General features: G+C 34.2%; 1 protein-coding gene across 1 annotated transcript in view; it reads right to left on the minus strand.

Annotated features, from left to right (window-relative positions):
• Window positions 1-22,147, minus strand: part of LOC131875044 (formin-like protein 16) — an 81,201-nt gene extending 59,054 nt beyond the window's left edge. The window contains exon 1 of the mRNA XM_059219046.1: window positions 21,867-22,147. Coding sequence (XP_059075029.1) covers window positions 21,867-22,147 — 281 coding nt within the window. The remainder of the gene's footprint in view (window positions 1-21,866) is intronic.
• Between the last annotated feature and the right edge of the window lie 1,356 nt (window positions 22,148-23,503).

Consider the following 23,503-nt stretch of genomic DNA (forward strand, 5'->3'; position numbering starts at 1 on the left):
AAAAATAAAAAAATTTAAGTTTACATCAAATTATGTGGGTCATACACGTCAAATTTTTAAAAAGATAATTATGACCATTAAAAAATTAATAAAAAAAAAATATTAGAACTAAAAGTACAAAAAAATATGCTCATCAATCTTCAATGTGTTACAAACCATTTCCCAAAACAGTTTGAGAAAATAATTTTAATTGTGTCAAAAAGTTTGGGTCATACACATGCATGGTATGGTCCTGAAACATGCATTTTTAAAACAAAGTTTTTAGAAATCCATTCAAAAAGTTATTTTTTATTATGTGGGTATTAAAATAAATTACATATTTGGAAAGTACACTAAAATATCTATCTTTTATATTATTGACTTTTTCCAAGACTAAATCTCTAAGTGTTTCAAAATTGAAGCTCAAATGAGACAAAATCTTAAAATCAGGGAAAATACTTCCACTTTTTGTCCAAAAATGGACTCAGCTTCTTGCACTGACCCATAAATATGATGTAAGATCTCATTGTATAATATATTATGGCATGGGATGTAATGTGTGAATAATATAATATCATTCAGGCAAAGGATTTTTTCGATCATTGGAGATCGAGTTTGGTTTATGTAAGTGGATTTAGTCCTCTGGTATTGAGCTTAACCAAAACTGTATTCAGGCATAGGAGATGCTATCTTTGCAGTTCATTCCTTCTTCTAGATTGTATTCTAGATTTCTGTGTAGTTAGTGAGACTCCTTTTGTGATGAGGAGTGCACTCTATGTTGTTGGCCTTCTTGCAAGTTCAGGCTCCTCAATTGTAATTCACATACTGCAAAAGTATTATTTGACTCAGGGTAGGCTTCCCACTGTGGTTTTTCCCTTTATCGGGTTGTCCATGTATAAATCTTGGTGTTGTGTAGATGGTATGTATTCTTTGATTATTATTTATGCTTAATTGGTTTATTTGTTATTCCAATATTTGGTTTAAGCATTTCGGTATGAATATTTTGGGTTCTAGAATTAAAGTTTTAATTGCTAATGGTTCCGATAATCTATGACAACTGATTCACCCCCCCCCCCCCTCTCAGTTGTCTTCTGGTTATTTGAACTGTCTAACAGATTGTAGTGTGTAGTTAATGTTCGAGGAATAATTACTAGAGGTGTTTCATATTCAAGATGTTAATTTAGGCCCATACTATGCCTTAGACAATATTATTTTGGTCCGCATATAATGTTGCAGCATGTATGGTTATATCCTTTTAATTTGTGATGTGTGTTGAACCAACCATGAAAGACAGGTTCATGATATGTATAAATAAATATAATAATCATGTGGGAGAGGTATCTGTGTGTGTAAATAATGTATTAATCATTTAGTAGTAGAGATGAAGTGTGAGGAAGGGAAAAAGAGCATAATATGTATTATGTGCTTAATGAAAACTATAACTAGGCATGAGGAGATGATATCCTATCAGTTCATGATCTTTTGGATTTAATCCAAATGTTTCTGTAAGACAACGATTCTTCCCAAGGTTGTAGCCCTTATTGTTTTGTTTTTTTGAGTAGTGAGCTCTAGGCAGTATTTCTGAATGCATGTACATTCACGATTATAATATTTCATATACTTCTAACAGGGTATCATTGTTGGCAATATGATGGATTTGGTCAAGTGTTATCATTGATGTCAACACTTTACTCTGGTTGGATATGCATCTGCTATCTTGGTTGGACCTATCCCAGTTAGACTTGGTGTTTATCTTGGTTTTAACTATGACTCTCATCTGGTATGATTAAATTGGTGTTTTCAGTTTTGGATGATTGTTCAGGATGGTTATATGCTTATCATATTATGTCGGTTCATGATTTGGTGCTCTGGAAGCTATCACACATGTTCTCAATTGGTATTTCTTGGTATTAGTAAGCTCTACTGGTTAGCCATATTTGATGATATGGTTTAGTGATTTTGGTCTGGCTTATGGAATTAGTTTCTAACGTGCTGAAGGTGTTTCTTGATTGTGTCCCAATTGTATGGTGGCTTCGCATTGGCTGGTGTGCTGATATGGTGGTCCTATTTGGATCTTGTTATATGTTCTATGTTATTGGACTGAGGGTTTCTATCAGTTGGTGAAACATGTTGGAGATTGGTCTTAGTGCGATTTCCAATGGATATAATTGTTTGAGAATCTGATTTAGGTCCATGCTATGTAATGTAAATCATAATATTGGTCCAATGATACCAAGTAATATAATTTTTGTAATTATGGGTTTATGGGCTTAGGGTTTAGCCGACCTTATCATAAGGTTGATGATTTGTATTTATAGCTAACTTATTTATGTAATTTTGAGATCGATGGTATGGGATGGTATCGATAGTTATGTTTGCATTATCAGAGAAAGCTTTATGTGGGAACAAGTGATATATCATTAGGAAGAAGGTTTTTGGTGTTACAGGGAAGACATTTGTTCTTAATCAAAACTGTATCAAGCATTAGGAGATGCTACTTTCATAGTTCATTCTTTTTGGATTGTAGTCTAATGCTTTTATAAGTCAATGAGACTTCTCTTTTGTGGTGAGAAGTAAGCTCTAGGTGGTTTGCCTGATTACAAGTGCAATCCCCATTGTAATTAATTCACATACTATTGTAGAGGTATTATCTGATTGAGGGTAGGGTTTCCCACCATGGTTTTTCTCTTTACCAAGTTTTCCACATCAAAAATATTGGTGTTGTGTGATGTGCTTTCATGTTTTATCTTTCATTGTGATGGTTTCCTTGTGCTCCAGTATAAAGGTTTTAATCTATAATAGTTTTGATTGTTGATAGAAAACTGATTTAGCCCCCCTTGTAGTTTTCTCCAGGTATCAGATCTGTCTAACAATTGGTATCAGAGCCTAGTCCTCTCTATAGAAGGTTAACCGATTGAGGAGATCCGATGGCATCTACATCTAGTTCCAAATTCAATCCCTACTAGAAGGAGAGTCCTAGATTTGATGGTACTAATTAAAAATATGAGAGGAGCGAATGAAGATTTATCTAAGATGTCTTGGTGTCAAAGTTTGGGAGATAGTGGAGAAAGGATATATACCTCATTATCCTAATTCTCAAACACCAGAGCCTGCTGATAAATAGAAGAGAGTTGAAAATGGTGTCAGAGCGAAGGAAGCATTGCTAAGTGCCCTATCTGATGAAAAGTTATTGAATGTCATAGAGTTGGAGAATGCAAAGTAGATTTGGATAAACCTTGAAACTCTTTACGAAGGTGACCAAGCAATAAATATTGTAAAACTTGAAGGTTTCTAGGTGAGATATGAAACTTTGAAGATTAGAAGATAAGTTCTTTCATGGATAGAGTGAATGAGATTGTCATGGGAATCAAATTTTATGGCAAATCAGTTAGTGAGGATGAGGTTGTGTCAAATATTCTGATAGGTCTACCTCTGGCTTACAAGATGAAGGCTACTACAATTTAAGAACTTTGGACAATATCAAGTACACATGTTACCAGAGATACATTACTTGGAAAATTGACAATGTTTGAGCTCGAGGAACTTGGAGATCAGAGTGATACTAAAAAAGAGACTGCATTTGAAGCATCTTCCTCTAGTAAGTAGAGGATAGATTGGAAGGACTTATATGTTAAAGATTTGGAAGACATTGAGAGAGAAGACATAGAACTTGAAGAGTTGGAAACCATAATTTCTAGAAGAATCCCTAAAGGAGCGGCTAGAAGTAAGTATGAAGGAAAACTACCTTTTAAATGTTTTTTATGCAATAAGATTGGTCATTTGTCTTCTAGATGTCCTGAGAGAGCTGCTAGGAATCAAGAAAGATTTATGAGGAATTATAAGCCTAATCTGGAAAATGAGAACGTACCTAGATTTAGAAGGAATAAAGATAAATTATGTTATTATGTTGGTGATGATGATTTTGATATTACTGATGATGATGATGATGAACCTATCAGTGGATCTCGTAATGGAAGCTCCATTAAATATTGGTTCTTTATTGCTATCAAGGATGATTCTTCGGAACCTGTCATTAAAGAAACTCATAGTGAGGTGAAGGCTTTAACTTCTAAAATTGAAGAAAAGGATGATTGGGTTATAGAAAGTGGATGCTCACATCACATGACCAGTAATAAGAGGAAGTTCTTAACTCTGCAAGAATTTGATGGTGGACTAGTTAGATTTGGAGACAATGAGGCATGTAGGGTCAAAGGCAAAGGAATAATATCCTTGGATGGTAAGACTAATACCAACAATATTTATTATGTCTAAGGATTAAAGCATAATTTTTTGAGTGTAGGGAAGATGATGGATAGAGGATTTCATTTGCAATTTAAGGATGAAAAATAGAAGATTATAAATAGATCTAGATTGGAGATTGCATCTGAAACTCGGACCAAAGGAAACATCTTTTATCTGAACTCTAGCGAGAAGGATTTCTTGATTGCTCAGGTTGATGAAAGTTGGTTATAGAATAAGTGGATGTGTCATGTAAATATTGATTTCATAGTCAAGATTAGTTCAACACAAGTTGTTAGAGATTTGCCCAGGATTGTTAAACCTCATAATTTGGTATGTAGAGAATGTCAAATGATTAAGAAAATTAGACCATATTTGAGAAGAATACATGATAGATCTAATGAAATTCTTGATCTTTTTCATACCGATCTGTGTCGACCGACAAGAACTAAAATTTTAGAAGGTGATATAGAAGGTGATAGATATTTAATGTTGTTTATTGATGACTATTCTAGAATAACATGGATTGAAATTTTGAAAGAAAAATTTGAAGCTCTTGAGAAATTCAAAATCATCAAAGCTATGATTGAGATAGAAATAGGATTGAAGATAAAATGTTTGAGATCAAATCAAGGTGATGAGTTTACATCCAGTGAGTTAAACAATTTTTGTGAGAAGCATGGAATCAGAAGATAATTTTATGCATCTAGAACCCCACAACAGAATGGAATAGTGGAAAGAAAGAACAAAACTATTTTAGATGTTGCAAGGACAATGATGATGGAACCAAATTTCCTAATATCTATTGGAGAGAAGCTGCCAATACCACTGTATACACTTTCAATAGAGTACACATAAAAGGTGATACTGATAAGGCTCCTTATGAATTATGGTTTGGTCATACTTCTACTATTAGATATTTCATAATTTTTGGAAGCAAATGCTACATCAGTAGAGATGATGCATTAGTAAAATTTGATCCTAGAAGTGATGAAGGTATATTTTTGGGTTATTCCACTAAGAGAAAAGCATATAGATGTTATAATAAAACATTGAATAGGATAATGGAAAGCATAAATGTCAAGGTGGAAGAGAAGGATATCAATCAGATCAAATCATATGACTATGGATCAAAAGATGAATTTGTCAGATTAGAAGGGACAGTGCAAGAATCAGTTCAAAGCATAGATCTAATTACTCCACTAACATCAAAAAATTCCACAATGACTGATGAAGGGAAGAAAGAATTAGAAAGTCGAGACATTCAAAAAACACCAAGGTATGTGAAGTTGAATCATTATGAAGATTAGATCATTGGAGATTAAAGGAAAGGTGTGATGACTAGGAGAAGGTTAGCTACTAAAGGGGTATGTTTAATTTCTCAAACTGAATTAACGTCTTTTATTGAAGAAAGTAAATATGAGAATGGGATGAAAGTAATGGAAGAGGAATTGGATCAGATAGAAAAGAATAAGACTTGGGAATTGGTTTGTAGACCTAAATATAAGAATATTATTAGAACTAAATGGGTTTTTAGGAATAAATAAAATGAGGAAGGTCAAGTTGTGAGAAATAAAGCTAGACTGGTTTGCAAAGGTTATTCAAAGGAAGAAGGAGTTTATTATAATGATAATTATGCTCTAGTTTCAAGAATTGAAGTGGCAAGACTATTTATTGCTTGTGCTACACACAAGAACTACAAGGTACATCGGATGGATGTCAAATGTGCATTTCCGAATTGAGATCTTGAACAGGAAATCTACATTAAGCATCTTGATGGATTTCCTTTATCAGAGGACAAGGACATGGTTTGCAGATTGGAGAAAGCTTTATATGGTTTGAAACGAGCCCCTAGAGCATGGTATGCTAGATTAGATAAAGATATTTCTAAGCTTAGTTTTAGAAAAGGTAATTTTTATAGTGTTGGCAATATCAATGAATTGATTATGTGTTGCATTGATGTTTTGTCATTAATGTCAATACTAGTTGTTATGGTTGGTTATAGGGAAACAGGTTTTGGTTACCGAGAGAGAAGTTTTGCTTACTGGTAGAAGATCTAGTGTTCCCGATAGAAGAGACTATATGTTGGACACTTCCAACATGCTTGGATCAATGGAGTATGTTTCATTTTATGTGCTACATGTTTCTAGAGCATGTTTTGGTCAGTTGGTATTAACTTGCTAATCGGATGCTATCATACACTCTTGTAAACCCATACCGACAAGGTTTAAGGTTTAACCGGCAGAGCTTTCACTGAGAAATGTTGACATGATACATAAATGGTGTTGGTGCTGCTTCTAGATAAATTTCAAGATGCAGAAGATGTTCTTTGATCATGCCTAAACTGAATCAGAACATTGATTTGGCGTGGTGGAACTAGATTAGATCGAGTGCCTATCTAGGTTATGGACCAGTATCATGTTAACATGTTCTCTACAAGTTACTGGGATAATTTATGGATTGGTTATTATTGTTTTGGTCTTAAGATGACATGGAATATCACTCTAATATGGATGTATGTAATGATCTTATTGTAATATCTTTTAGGTGTCCGACCTAATTGGTTTAGGCCTTAGGGTTGGTATAAATTGATGTAAGATCTCATTGTAGAGATATGTTCATGGTCATGAAATGTAATATCATTTGCAAAGGAGATTTGGTCGATCATAGGTGATCGAATTGGGATTAAGGAAGAGGTCAAAGGCCTTCAGTACTGATCTAAACTAGGACTATAATCAAGCATGGTAGATGCTATCTCTAGTAGTTCATTATTCTGGATTATTGTCCATTTATCTTGAGGTGGTTATAACCTCTCTGTAGTCAATGAGACTCCTTTGTAATGAGAAATACGCTCTAGGTAGTGTTACTTCCTACATGTCCAGGCCCCTCATTGTATCACATACTTTCTGTAGAAGTATCATTTGACTGTGGGTAGGCTTCCCACCTTGGTTTTTCCCTTTTCAGGTTTTCCACATACAAATCATGGTGTTATGTGGTATGGTTGCATTGTGTTGATAATCTATTTCACTCTTAAGTTTTATTGCTTACTGATGTCTGTTTCTTCTATTCTAGTAATTAATGTTTATGTGATCCAATTAAAGGTTATTAAGTGGATTAATTGATATAATCTATCGACAACTAATTCACCCTCCCTCTTAGTTGTTCACTAGTTATCCTAACAATTGGTATCAGAGATTTGGTCCTCTTTTGTAGAAGCTTAACCGTTTGAGGTAGATCCTATGACAAATAACACTTCAAATTCACCGATAACTATTTTTAGAAGAGAAATCCCTAAGATTGATGGAACAAATTATGGGATATGGAAAATTCGAAGTGAGACTCATCTTAGATGTCTTGGAAATGATATTTGGGACATCACTGAGAAAGGATACACACCTTATGATCCAGAATCTAGCAATCCTGCTCCTCCAAACCTGGAGAAGAATATTGAAAATGATTGTAGAGCTAGAGAAACCCTCTTGTGTGCACTTACGGATCAGGAAATCATGGGATTGACTGATAAATCATCAACAAAGGATATGTGAGGTAAATTACAAACTCTGAATGAAGGTGATCCTACTGTCAAAATTGCTAAACTTGATGGTTACCAGGAAAGATATGAAAACTTGAAGATGGAAGATAATGAAAGAATTGTTGTGTTTATGGAAAGAGTAAATGAGATTGTTATAGAAATTCAATGTTGTGGACGATGTCTAAGTGAAGATGAAACCATTTAGAAAAGTCTTGAGAGCCCTTCCACTAGCTTACAAGATGAAGGCAACTGCAATTAATGAGCTAAGAACAATGGCAAACACTTCAATTAAAAGAGACATTCTGATTGGGATATTATCTGCTTTTGAGATTGAAGAATTTGGACCTTCTGGAGCTGTAAAGTATGAACCTTCTTTTCATGCATTATCATCTATCAGTAAAAGTGATTGGAAAGCCTTATATACAAAATAATTGGAAGATATGAGGAAAGAAGATGAAGAATTTGAGTAACTTGAATCCTTATTTGCTAGAAGAGTACCTAAAAGGACCGACAGGAAGTAAGTATGAAGGAAAAGCACCTTTTAAATGTTTCGCATGTAATAAGATTGGTCATTTTGCATCTAGATGTCTTGAAAGGAATGCAAGATTTGAAGAAAGAGTTAAGAAATCATTTAAGCCTAATCAAAACAGATATAGACTCAAGAAAAGAAAACACCACTACATAGTGGATGAGGAAGGAGTAAGTGATGACGATGAGGATGAACCAGCAACATACTCTACAAGTTGATCTGATAATGGAAAGGAATGGGTGTTCTATTCTTTAAAGGAAGATGAATCGAAACTAGCTATCATGAATGAAGAAAAGGCCTTGGTAGTAAAAGTTGAAGATAAGGATGAATGGGTAATTGATAGTGGATGCTTGCATCATATGACTAGAGATAAAAGAAAATGTATGTCCCTCCAAGAATACAATGGCGGTCAAGTCAGATTTGGAGATGACCAAGCATATATCATTAAAGGTAGAGGTATTATTACTCTAGATGGAAAGCTCAATACTAATAATGTCTATTATGTATAAGGTTTAAAGCGTAATCTTTTGAGTGTTGGTCAATTGGTGGACAAGGGATTCCAACTTCAGTTTAAAGATAGAAAATGCAAAATCATTAACAAAACTGATTTGGAGATTGCAACCGGTATTCAGACTGGAGGTAATATATTTCACTTGAACACTGGAAATAAGACATGTTTGATTGCTCATATTGATGAGAGTTGGTTATGACATAAGTGGTTGTGTCATGTTAATTTTGATTTTATTGTTAAGATCAGTTCAACAAAGGCAGTTAGAGATATACCTAGGATTATGAAGCCTCATAATCTATTATGTAAGGAATGTCAATTGGGAAAGCAAGTTAGAACGTCTTTTAAGAGAATACATGATAAATCTAATGATGTTCTTGATTTGATTCACACTAACTTATTTGGTCCAACAAGGACTAGAAAATTTCAATGTGATAGGTATTTCATGCTAATAATTGATGATTATTCTAGACTGATGTGGGTGACTTTTCTTAGCGAGAACTCTGAAACCTTTGAGAAATTCAAGATCTTTAAAGAAAAGGTTGAAACAGAAACTAGATTGAAAATCAAATGTCTAAGATTAGATCAAGGTTGTGATTTCACTTCTCATGAATTTAATAGTTATTGTGAGACAAATGGAATTACGAGACAATTATCTACACCTCAAACTCCTCAGCAGAATGGAGTAGTGGAAAGAAAGAACGGAAACATTTTGGATGCAACAATATCTATGATGATGGAAGCCAAATTGCCTCACATCTAATGGAGAGAAGAAGTGAGTACAACAATCTACACATTCAAGAGAGTTCACATAAAAGGTGAAACCGATAAGACCCCTTATGAATTATGGTTTGGACATACACCTACTGTTAAATATTTTAAAATTTTTGAAAGTAAATGATATATCAAAAGGGATGATTCAATCGACAAGTTTGATTCTAAATGTGATGAAGGGATATTTCTTGATTATTCAATTCAAAGCAAAGCATATATATGTTATAACAAAAGATTGCAAAAAATTGTGGAGAGTGCTAATGTGAAAGAGGATGAGAAATACAAAGATCAATCTATATCATATGATAGGGAACTGGCAGTGGAAATGATCATAACTAAATCGACAATGCCTCAATCGGTACAAGAAACCGAGACAGTTACACCAGTACAACCAAAAAATTCAATTGTGGCTAATGATCAGAGCAGTGAACCTAAAGTCAGAAGACACCAAGTATGTAAGATTAAATCATTCTGAAGATCAAATCATTTGAGATAGGAACATGGGAGTTATGACAAGAAGAAGGCTGACAAATGAAGAGGTATGTCTTATTTCTCAAATTGAACCGACATCTGTTATTGAAGCTTGAAAAGATAAACATTGGTTAAAGGCTATGGAAGATGAATTGGATCAGATGGAGAAGAATGAGACTTGGAGTTTAGTTCCACAACCTAAAAATAATAATGTTATAAGAATGTTTTAGGAATAAACTTAATGAGGATGGACAAGTTGTAAGAAACAAGGCTAGATTGGTTTGCAAAGGATATTTTTAAATGGAAGTAATTGATTATGGTGAGACATTTATACCTGTAGCTAGAATTGAAGTTGTTAGACTATTTCTTGCCTATGTAGCTTATAACAATGATAAGGTTTATCAAATGGATGTTAAATGTGCATTTTTGAATGGTGAACTTGAGGAAGAAGTATAAATTGAACAACTTGATGGATTTTCAGTGACAGATGATAAAGATATGGTTTGTAGATTGAGGAAAGCTTTATATGGATTGAAACAAGTTCCTAGAGCTTGGTATGCAAGATTGGATAAATATCTTTTCAAACTTGGTTTTACTAAAGGCAGTGCTTGATAGTAATTTATATTATAAGATCATTGATGATGATATTCTGATTATTGAAGTATTTGTTGATGATATCATTTTTGGAGGAGAAGATAAATTGTGCATGGAATTTTCTAATAATATGAAGAATGAATTTGAAATTTCCATGATTGGTGAGATGAGATTTTTCTTAGGTTTGCAGATTACTCAAACTGAAAAAGGCATTTTTATCTTTCAAACTAAGTATCTGAGGGAATTGGTGAAGAAGTTTGTTATGGATAATTCCAAACCGATAAGTACTCCTATGGTGACAAGTGAGAAATTATATATCAAAGATACATGTACACTGGTAAATCTGACAAGGTATAAGTCTATGATTGGTGGCTTGTTATATCTAACTCAGACTAGACCAGATATTATGAATGCAATAAGTATTGTTTCAAGATATCAAAGTAATCCTACAGAAAATCATGAATGGGCTGTAAAGAGGATATTTCAGTATTTGCAAGGAATAACGAAATATGGCTTATGGTATTCTAGAGATGATGATTTAAGTTTATGTACATATACTGATTCAGATTGGGCAGGGGATACTGGTGACAAGAAGAGCACTTCTAGTGGATATTTCTTTCTTGGAAAGAAATTGGTTTCATGGATCAGTAAAAAATAGTCATGCATTTCTTTATCTACTGCAGAAGCCGAGTATGTTGCAGCAACAAGTAATTGCACTCAAGTCTTATGGATGAAGCAAATGTTAGAGGATATCAATTTAAATTGTAGTGAACTGGTAGTTATCTATTATGATAACTCTACAGCTATTGACATATGTAAGAATCTAGTATTTCACTCTAGGACTAAGCACATATCAATAAATATAACTCTCTAAAAGACAAGGTAGAAGAAAAAGAATTAAAATTGGTTTATGTGAACACTAAAGAGAAGATTGCAGATATATTTACTAAAATGGTGTGTAAGGAATCATTTGCATATTTGAGAGATAGGTTAGGGGTGTCTGCCCCTCCATCAAAGACTTGATTAATGTAGTTTTTCATCAATCTGACATGCATTATAAGAGATATTATTCATTCTGGCATTGATGAGTGGTGCTACTATTCAGGGGGAGTAGTGATCTTTGAGAATTAAAGGTTTATATTCTTGCTTTGAAAATTTTGTCAGATTTATAGCATTGATGTCAAAGGGGGTGAGATAGTGATGTCAAAAAATAAATTCAGAACTTGACAGAGATATTACTCATAGGGGAGAGCTATTGATATTCAGGAGATTGTTGGTTGTCTTCCACAGGGGGAGACTTGTTGGGCATTTCTAAGTACTTAGATGTTTTTCACATCTAGTATTACCATCAGTGCCAAAGGGGGAGATTGTTGGCATTGTGGATGAGTTGATTATGTGTTCCATTGATGTTTTGTCATTTATGTCAACACTAGCTATTATGGTTGATTACCGGCAGACAAGTTTTGGTTATCGGTAGATAAGTTTTGGTCACCAGTAGAAGAACTAGTGTTACCGACAGAAGAGACTATCTGTTGGACACTTCCGGCATGTTTGGATCATTGGAGTATGTTTGATTTTATGTGTTACATGTTTTTGGAGCATGTTTTGGTCAATCGGTATTGAATTGGTAATTAGATGCTATCGTACACTTTTGTAAACCCATACCGACAAGGTCTAAGGTTTATCCGATGAATCTTTCACTGAGAAATCTTGACAGGATACATAAGTGGTGTTGGTGCGGCTTCTAGATGGATTTCAGGATGCTGAAGATGTTCTTTGATCGTTCCTCAACTAACTGAAGACATTTTTTTTGGCATGATGGGCCCAGATTAGGTCTGGTGCCTATCTAATTTATGGACCAGTATCATGTTAACGTGTTCTCTACATGTTACTGTGATGATTTTAGGATTGGTTATATTTGTTTTGGTCTTAAGATGACATGGCATATCACTATAATATGGATGTATGTAATGATCTTATTGTAATATATTTTAGGTGGCTGACCTAATTGTTTTAGGCCTTAGCATTGGTATAAATTGATATAAGATCTCATTGTAGAGATATGTTCATGTTCATGAAATGTAATATCATATGCAAAGGAGATTTGGTCAATCATGGGTGATCGAATTGGGATTAAGGAAGAGGTTAAAGGCCTCTAGTATTGAGCTTAATTGGGACTGTAATCAGGTATGGTAGATGCTATCTCTGGCAGTTCATTATTCTGGATTGTTGTCCATTTATCTTGAGGTGGTTATAACCTCTTTGTAGTTAGTGAGACCCCTTGGTGAGATTAAAATTCTTAGGTTTGCAGATTACTCAGACTGATAAAGGTATTTTAATTTGTTAAACTAAGTATGTGAAGGAATTGCTTAAGAAGTTTGGATTAGAGAACTCTAAACTTATTGGTACTCCTATGATAACCTATTGCAAATTGTTAGAGGATGATGAATCTCCTAGAATAAATCCAAGGAGATACAAATCAATGATTGGTGGATTGTTGTACTTTACTCGTACTAGACCTGATATAATAAATGTTGTTTGTATTGCCACTATATTTCACTCAGATCCTAGAGAAACTCACGATATTGTTGTCAAAAGAATATTCAGATATTTAGCAGGTACAACAAACTATGGGTTGTGATTTCAGACTATGTGCATATACAGACTCTAATTGGGAAGAAGATGTGGATGATCGGAAGAGAACTAAAGGTGGTGCATTCTTTTCTGAAAATAAATTGGTTTCATGTCTTAGCAAGAAACAATCATGTACTTAATTATCTACTGCTGAAGCTGAATATGTAGTTCCTGCAACTAACTGCACTCAGATTTTATGGATGAAATAGATGTTGAAAGATATAAGGGTAAGTTATGATGAGGCTATTGTTATTCACTATGATAATACTACTGCTATTGATATGTCACAGAATCTAGTATTTCATTCCAAATTAAAACACATTTCTATAAGGTATAATTTATTGAAGGAAAAGGTTGAAGCAAAGGAAGTAAGATTGGTTTATGTGCCTACTAAGGAACAAATTGCAGATATTCTAACAAAACTACTGCCTAAAGATACTTTTAAATATCTTAGAGATCAGTTGGGGGTCACCACCCCTTCGGAAGAGACTTAGAGATGCAATAATGCATCAATCTCGTGAGCTTATCAAACATACTTTCTTATTCGGGTTGATAAGATGTTGCTACTTCTTAGGGGGGTAGTCAGTCATTTCGTTCACTTTTCTTTTTGGCTTGGTATCTATCCTTTGTCATTTATTTCGAAGGGGGGGATAGTGCTCATGTGAAAAATAGTTAATCTTTGGAGGAAATGGTATTCATGTTAATCTTAGGGGGAGATATCTTTCAGATCAGTCTTTGAGAGATTATTGTCATTCCTTGGCACTTGGATGTTTTTCACATTCAATGTTGCCATCAATGTCAAAGGGGGAGATTGTTGGCAATATGCTGGATTTAGTCAAGTGTTGTCATTGATGTCAATACTATATCTTGATTGGATATGGTCCTTCTATCCTGGTTGGACCTAACTCGGTTAGACTTGGTGTTTATCTTGGTTTTGGCTATGATTTTGATCTGGTATGACCAGATCCCTAGTTTTTGTTTTGGATAATTATTTAGGATGATTATATGCTTGTCATATTCTATTGATTTATGATTTGGCTCTCTAGAAGCTATATTGTAAGACATGGTTTAGTGATTTTAGTTTGATTTATGGAAATGGTTCTAACTTGCTGAAGGTGTTTCTTGATCATGTCCCAATTGTTGGTGGCTTCACATTGGCTAGCATTCTGATTTTGTTATCCTATTTGGATCCTATTAGATATTTTATGTTATTAGATTGAGGGTTTCTCTAGGTTTGTGAAACATGTTAGAGATTGTTCTTAGCATGATTTCCAACATATATAATTATTTGGGAATATAATTTAGGTTCATTTTATGTAATGTAAATCGTAATATTGGTCTGGTGATATCATGTAATGTATTTTTTGTAATTATGGGTTTATGCGCTTAGGGATTAGCCAAACTTATCATACGGTTGATGATCTGTATTTATAGGTGACTTATTCATGTAATTTGGAGATCAATGTTATGAGATGGTATCGATGGTTATGTCTACATTATCAGAGGAAGTTTTCTGTACGAACAAGTGATATATCATTTGGTAGAAGAATTTTGGTGTTGCAGGGAAGACATTTGTGCTTAACTGAAATTATATTAAGCATTAGGAGATGCCACTTTCACAGTTCATTCTTTCCGGATTGTAGTCCAATGCTTTTGTAATTCAGTGAGACTTCTCTTTTTTGATGAGGTGTGAGGTCTAGGTGGTTGGCCTAATTGCAAGCAACATTATAATTGTAATTAATTCACATACTACATGCTGCAGAAGTATTATATAATTGTGGGTAGGGTTTCCCACCATGGTTTTTCCCTTTACCAGATTTTCGACATCAAAAATATTGGTGTTGTGTGTGCTGTTATTTCATGTTTTATCTTTTAGTATGATGGTTTTCTTGTGCACTGGAATAAAATTTTTAATCTGCAATAGTTCTTATTGCTGATAGACAACTGATTCACTCCCCCCTCTCATTTTTCTCCTAGTATTAGATTCGTCTAACAATTAATGTTGTGGGTGGTTTCCCACCATGGTTTTTCTCTTGACTGGGTTTTCCACGTAGAAAATCATGGTGTTATGTGTGTTATTGATGTGGTGTTGATTTATTCTTTCACTGTTGATTATCAGATTGAAAATTATGTTTGTGCTAAGGATATATTTTGAAAAAACTAATTCACCTCCCCCCTCTTAATTTTTTGCCTTGTTCCCAACACATGCACTAAGATTCAAAGAATTTCTTGAAGTTGTAGATATTTCGATCAATCCTTTTACCTTCAGCAACTAATTGACCATTACTCTCCTTTCTGATTTCACATCTTTTGGTATCAAATGTGAACTTCTATCCTTTGCCACACATTTCACTCACACTCAGTAGAGTATGTTTTAGGCCTTCAACATAGTACACATTATGAGCTTTTAGTTTACCACATATGCTTAGAGTGGCCTTGACTTCTATCTTGATAGAGGAGTTATTTCTAAACCTTACTGAACATCCATTCCAATCTTCAAACTTGGTGAATTTTTGCTTGTCTCTGGTCATATGATTAGACCATCCACTATCTACAACCCATTGGTTCTTCTTTTCAAGATGCTGGGTAGTTTGAGAAATCAGACCTGATTCATTTATATCATTCTTGTCTTTCTCTTTTTCAACCCAAACTTGCTTGGTCTCCATCCTCTTTTTTGTTGTAATATTTTGATTTTATGTAACTTTTGGTTCTTAGTTTTTTAAGTTTTGTGGCTCTTAGTTTGCAGTTCTTAGCAATGTGACCAAAATTTTAACAATAGTGACATTTTATATTTTTATTGAAAGATTAAATAGGGGGATTGCTATATGACTGATACATCTTTGTCCTACACTCATGACTTTTATGACCAATTCTATTACAATAGAATCACATGACATTTATATTTTTTAGAGTAGAAAAGGGATTTTTGTGTTCATAACTAGGAGCAGGCCTAAGCATATATCTACACTCATAAATTCTATGCACATAAGCATTGCATTTGAAGCAATAACCATGGAATTTAGGAGCATACCAATCACTATTATTGATGGGATTCCACATTTGTCTCCTTGGAGCAACATAACTTGGTCTTCTTGAGCTCTTCCTTGTAGCCTTGACCTTTGTGAAACCTTTATCATCCATCTTAAATTTTACCTTTGGATCGGCTTTTTAATTTTTGTAGTAGTAGTAGCATAAGTCATCTTTGTAGGATTACTAACTATGAGAGTTTTTCCTTTCCCTTCTTGTTGGAAGAAACAAAATGTATATCCTTGTTAGAGGTGTTCTTTCTATTGGAGCTTTGACTAGCATCATATGCTAAGCCTGTGGAGTCCTTTGATTGCTTTTGCTTCTTTAAGATGTCATGCAACGCACTAGTACTTCTCTCATACTTTATTGTTCCCTTGAGATCATCTTGACACTTTTCAAGCTCCTCTCTAAGAGTCACAACCTCTTACTCCAACTTATATCATTCAATTTCTTTAGTTTCCAAGTCTGATTTTATCACCTCAAGCATTCTTTTGGCTTCCTCCAATTTTGTTTTTTAGATTTACAATATTTATCTCAAACTCTTTTGGACACTTATTCAGTTTGTTTTCTTCCTCCTTGGTAGTATTTTTATGCTTCTTATTTTCCTTCTTCATGTGCCTAATCTTTTCAAGTGCACATATAAGTTCTCCTTCAAGGTTTACTTCATCTTCAACTTGATCTTCTTCATCACTTTCAAGTGAGCTTTGAATTTTAGACTAAGATCTATACTCTTTCCTTGATGTGTGTCCTTCACCCAATTCTTCTTGTGCCATAAAAATACTAACTTCTCTTTGACCCTCACTGTATCTTACCTCTGAAACACTTTCCTCATCAGTGGAATCACTTTCAACTATGTAGAGGTTGTTCTTTCTTCTAAAATTTCTTCTCTTTGATTTGTATAATTTGTTACCCTTCCCCTTTCAAAAAATCTTCATGTTTTGCTTCTCATCATCCCCTTTTGCTCCAAATGGACATTTTGCAGCAAAGTGTCCTATCTTGCGACAATTGAAGAACTTGAGTGAAGGTTTCATTTGTACTTTCATGATCCTTTCTTGATCTTTCTGACAAACTTGGATTTTCCAGCATCTAAGTCAATTTGTTCCTCATGAGTAGCTTGTTCTTCCCCTTTCTTGGTTGTAATGAAAGCAGCTTGCCTTTTTGAAATTCCACCACCTATTGTCATTATTTCATAAGTTGGTAGGGAGCCAAATCACTCATCCATGGGGAAATTCTTCACATCTTTATCTTCTTTAATAGCTGAAACCTTTGTGTCATACTTATATATAAGTGATCTTAGCACATTTTTTACTATGACTTCATCTAGATTGTCTTCTCCAACACCTTTTATTGCATTGATAGTTTCATGTACCCTTTGTAGTTAATTAGCTATCTTCTCTTCCTTTTTCATTTTCATCCATTCAAATTGAGCTCTAAGATTCTGCAGTTTGGCCTCTTTCACCTTGACGTCTCCTTCATATATCCTTAGTAGCTCATCCCATATCTCTATTTGATATTGAGTGCATAACTTTAACAAATTCAATGTCTTACAATGCACCAAGGATGAAATTATTTTGTTTGTCATTGTTTTCATATTCTTTCTTAGCATCAAGGTCGGTAGGAGGAGTGGTGGGGACTATATATCCGTTTTGGATAGACATCCAAACATCATATCCAATGGAAGATAAGTATGTTTCCATTCTTCTACTCCAAAAGTCATAATTGGTGCCATCAAACATAGGAAATTTAATAGAGGAAGATTTATTTGTAGCCATATTGATCACTAATCATGACCTACCCAAGCTAGAGAAATTTTTTCTATAAGGGTGCCTAGGGCTCTGATACCAATTCAAGAACACAAGTGATCATTGAGAGAGGGGGTGAATTAGTGATAGTCTAAAATTTTTAAATCAAAGAGTGTAAATACTAATAACACAACTAGATTAAAATCATACACACATATAAGAGGAAATCATATAACACAATGATTTACGAGGAAAACCCAATGTGGGAAAAACCCTAGTAAGAATAGTTGTATGAGTCTACTGCTCCAATCTACCCTCACAAAAGATAAAATGATTATAATATATTTTAGGGCACCAACCCCTGGTGATTTGGAGCACCAACGCCTTCACTGAGATCCTACTTAGTGAAATACAATTACACAATAAAATAGTTTTTCACAATGCACAACCTTGTTACAAATGATTTTGTAACAACATTCAATATAGTCCCCCACACACTGTTGCTCTAATTTGAGATCCCTTAGAAGTCACTCTCATGTCTTCTAGTTTCGGCACTTATGCTCAATCTTCTTCTGAATGGTCTTCTATCTCACTCAAATGGATTTTCCTCTTTTTATCTTCACAAGAACCTTCTTGTTGTCTTTCACATTGCTATCTGCCTTTTTACTCTTCTAAAATTAAACTTGTCTTTGTTTTGCAACACTTATATTCATTTCAGAATAGTCACCTTTCTTTTTGTTCACCCACCTGTTCTACCACACCCCTCTCTTCTACAACTATACATCTGCTCTACCAACATATCACATTCAACTACCTCTATCACATCAATAGCCAACTGCATTCAGCTAACTCAGTCCATACATGATTTCTCTCCAAAACTGAAATAAAAAATATCTTCATTGCGTTTCTGAGAGATTAGTATATGCAAAGATTTAATCTTTTGTACATAGATAGCCCCCATTAATAAATGAGATCTCTTGACGTTCTTTTGAAATTAGACTATATTTTTGGGTATGGATTACTGTATGTGGTAATAGTCGGTCTTCTATGCCTTCTCAAGCTTCTCAAAGATCTGAGAATGGACCACCATTAAATTCTCTTTCATCCCTTTTTGGACTACTTTGACTTGATGTAAAACTACTTCATTTACAAGCTACACCTCTGTAAGAAACATCTTCTGTAATTCTTTTTTGGCTTTCTTTTGTTTTGAATGCTCCATGTCTCCAATTTGGTCATCCATGTCATCGGGTCAACCAAATTCCATCATCCATGTGGACCACTTATATATTGGCATGCATTGTTGAGGTGAAAATCGTGTCATTTAGTCAATCTCTGCTGTTGGAAGAATTTCGCTAAGACTTGGCTCCCATCACAGCGAAAAAAGGCTTATCTCTATAGCTTTCAAATTTCTAGAACAACTGATTTGAGTCATGCCAAAATTCCATGTTACAGTGAAAATGTTACCTTATCAGTAAGACAAAGAATCCATCATACCGAAAAAAGGATATTTTAGTGTAATTCCAAAGGTGGGCAAAAGGAAGGAAAGTCTTGTTGAAGGGCAAGGTCTTCCCGAAAAGACTTTTGTTGCCTCCCAACCAAGGGCCCCACATGAAGACATCATGACCTGAGTGGACCAAAGAGTAGGTGCCAACTAGATTCTGAAAAGGACTTTTACCCAAGAGCACCACGAGCCCCACACATCGCGTGCCTCTCCACACGGAAATTCATTTGCAAAAGACAATCTCTTGCCAACACATGGTCAGCACAAAGTTGAGGTGGACAAATGTGAACACCTAGTCAAGGCCCCACCGATGAGGGAGAACACTTCGCCAAGACACCATAGGCCGCCAAAGCAGGAGGTGAGTCTTACCGAAAGGCAAGGTCTCATTGAAAGACAAACCATGTTACTCAACCCGAGACCCCATCACACCAAAAAGACTCATATTGCCAAGACTTAGAGTCTATCACAAGAAAACTAGAGACATGTCGGCATAACAATACAACTGCTAATGAAGGGAAAAATCAGTCATGCTGATAAGCCATGTCTCATCGAGAAAGGAATATGTCGATGAGACGAAAAATGTTGTCTCACTAAAAACTGCAGAACCAAGGGAATTTTAGCATTTTTTACTCTGTAACAAGACCAATTTGACTCCATCGATTAAAACCATTATGAGGCCGATGTTAAACCATGATTCTAACACTCGAGCACATGAAACCAGACCATTTTGGATATATGCAATTCATTATTTTTTGGATCTCATGTGCAACCTGCAACTCCAACTTGCCCTAGTTGACATCAATGACGATATTATGCCAACATGGTATTGTTGAATGTTTATTTTCCTGTTTCTATTATGTATCTATCATTTAAAATCAATCCACACAATTGAAATTGACTTCTTACAAGTTGAGGAGAAGGTTGGGTTGTTTAATGCGTATATGTACAATATATATTTTAGTAAAGTATAAATGAATTAGAGATTTGATTTTAGATAATTTGTTCTATGTGTTAAAAAATACCATGAATATTATCATTTTACAATATATTTAAAAAATGATAATTTTACCATTATCTTTATGTTCAAGAGACTTCATAACAATTTTCCAAACAATAGTGCATTATTAGGTAGTGACTAAGGATAATTTGCAAGGTTAATTTTTAGAATTGGGACGGATATGTGTCATTATTTTATTATGTTAATTTTTATTCCTTAGATGTATAATTGTTCTTATATACCAGATTCTAAAGTTTTATACAAAATCCTCCAAATTGAGGTAAAATTTGGAACAAATAATGTTGCTTCCTATATGTTGTATCTCAACAACTCCAAGGAAAAAAAACTAATTATTGTCTAGTTGCTTATTAATTATTTTGGAAGAATGCATTTTTTATATCAGTCATAATATAAATAAAGATGATATCCACAACATAAATGAATATAACATGAAGTTTTGGTAGAAGCTATTTAATGTTTATGTTGCTATAGGGTTTGTGAGTCAAGCCAAAAGAGATAAGATCCTAGAGGAAGAAAATTGGAACCTAATAACAGAGATTATTTGTCTATCCTTTAAAGATAGTCACATTAAAGGAATTTAGCATGGGTACACTTCTGAAAATTTCATAGATGCAGAGTCAATCACTAATATAACATTTGTCATCAATATCATTGAGCCACTCTTTTGAAATTATTTGAGGATAACCAATTTTTAGAAGGGGGGATTTGCCACCCCTTTTTAAAAAATAATCATTTTCCTCATCTAGTAATCCATTTATTTGGAAATAGCACATCAAATCATTTTATAGTTCAAGAAATCTTGACCTTTTTTATATCACTTTGTGTGAAAGAAACAAAAAAAAATTCTTCAATAAATATTTGTTTAATATTTATCCTACTTCGTTGTGGTAATCATAAAAGGACAATTTTCATCTTATTTAGTGACCCTTGGGGACATTTGACCTTGACAAAGAGTTGGTAAATAATAGTTTTTTTAAGCAGGAGCTAAAGAGACATTTCTTGGAAGTTAAAAACATGACTCTTCCTCTTCCTAGGTGTGATTTTTTTTTCCTAAGATTGTGTTGCAAGGGAAATTATTAGTTCCTGCCAGCAGGAAACTATAGTGGAGGCATTGTTTTTAAACCGTTATTAATCATTTCTCATTCAACCAATCAAAAGTCAGGATTTCTTTGCATAAATTTCTTTTCCAATGTATGTTATGTATAACTTGCATATTTTTTATCTGAAATATTAATCCAATGTATTTTGGTGGTCTAGGATTGGCGTTGCAGAACATTGCAGAGATATTTGTAGATACCAACGTGAGAGAACGCACTACCCACGATGTTTCTTGCAGCGTTTTGCAGGATTCGATGCTGAAATGGTAGCGAACGCATGGGATTTGGGACCATTGGTAGGTGCTTCTACTTGCAACACAGCTGGTGTTATGGTTGTTCTCGAGGCAAGCCACATCTGCATGCTTTCTCGAGGTGTTGAAAAAATTGGCAACAGCACGGCTACTATTGTTGTGCTTGGCAGATTTGTCTCAGACTCGGCAGCAAAAGTTGCATTCTTCCAGAAAATCTTAAGTAGAGATCCCAAAAGGAGATAATTATCCATAACAAGATAACTATTTCATTATGCCACATGATTCTCAATTCACCATTTCATTATATCTGTTATTATTTTGATTGTTTACTTTTCCCAATAAAACCAAGAATTCGTCAAATTGCACCCTTGCTAGGAGCAGTGGAGTTACCTATCTAAAGTAACAAAAAATATTTGTTTTGTCACAGAAATTTGTTTGAAAGAAGGATTCTTCTTTCACTGGGTAGTACTGAAGTGTTTTTGTCACAGGCAAAGCTGTTATGAAGTTTGGGCATGCTAGGAGCAGTGGAATTACTTATCTAATGTAACAAAATATTTGTTTTGTCACATAAATTTGTTTGAAAGAAGGATTCTTCTTTCACTGGGTAGTACTGAAGTGTTTTTGACACAGGCGAAGCTGTTATGAAGTCTGGGCATGCGTTTCTCCAACATCATTCTTTTCTCTTTATTCTGGGTCTTTTTGGATAAAGATTTGCTTTTTTTAACCTAAATAGTAGGTGGCACCAAAGTATGGTGATTGTAGGGTTACAAAGCCATAATTTTTGTGGTTGGGAAGACACATCTTTTTGTGTTTTAAATGACTGGTATAGGCTCTCTTATAATTAGTCAACAATTCTTTCCTATAATCAGTTGACATTTTCAAATTGGCGTTATGCTATTATGATAGTATTTTGTATCAGTGGAATATTAGCAAGTTGGTATTACAGGGAAAGCTAGGATGGCCGATTAGCTGGAATACCATTTATCATGTTCATTTAAACTTTTGCTTTTCATGTGTAATAACAAAAGGCAAACATATTGCTAGCTGCCAAAACTTGTGACGATTTTAACACTGGCTAAGATGAATAAAATACCAAGTTTTTCTTCAACCATGGCATAATGGTGGACAATGGGTTCTAAGTGTAATTAGTAGGATCAATGAGAATTAGACAAGGTGGATTGTTTTTGTCCACACTTTGTGTTTTGTATTGTTTGGTCATTGAATATAATTTTTTGCCTGTTAAATGCTTGCTTGATTGCTGCAATGTTACAAATTTCTGATGTTATATGTTATTCCAGCTTGCTTGAGTCGACCCAGCTGCTTACTAGAATGGTGCTTACTGCAATGAATTTCCAAGCTTAGACCACTGCACGGCCCACCTCAATTAGTACTCAGTGAAGTGAGCTTCTATTTTCTTAGAGATTTGACATTCTTTGTTAATGTCCTCTACATTTGTTTTATCTTTCAGTATTGTTTTGCCCTATTCTAGTTATTTGTCAAAACTAAAAAAATAGCTTTAAGTTTTTATGAAAACTTGTATTGTATTGTGCTCTTCCCCTCCTTACAATGAAAAATGACAGTGAAATTAGGTGAAAATTGTTTTGCAT

This window comes from Cryptomeria japonica, chromosome 4 (genome assembly GCF_030272615.1).
Source record: "Cryptomeria japonica chromosome 4, Sugi_1.0, whole genome shotgun sequence".
Taxonomy (NCBI): Eukaryota; Viridiplantae; Streptophyta; class Pinopsida; order Cupressales; family Cupressaceae; genus Cryptomeria; species Cryptomeria japonica.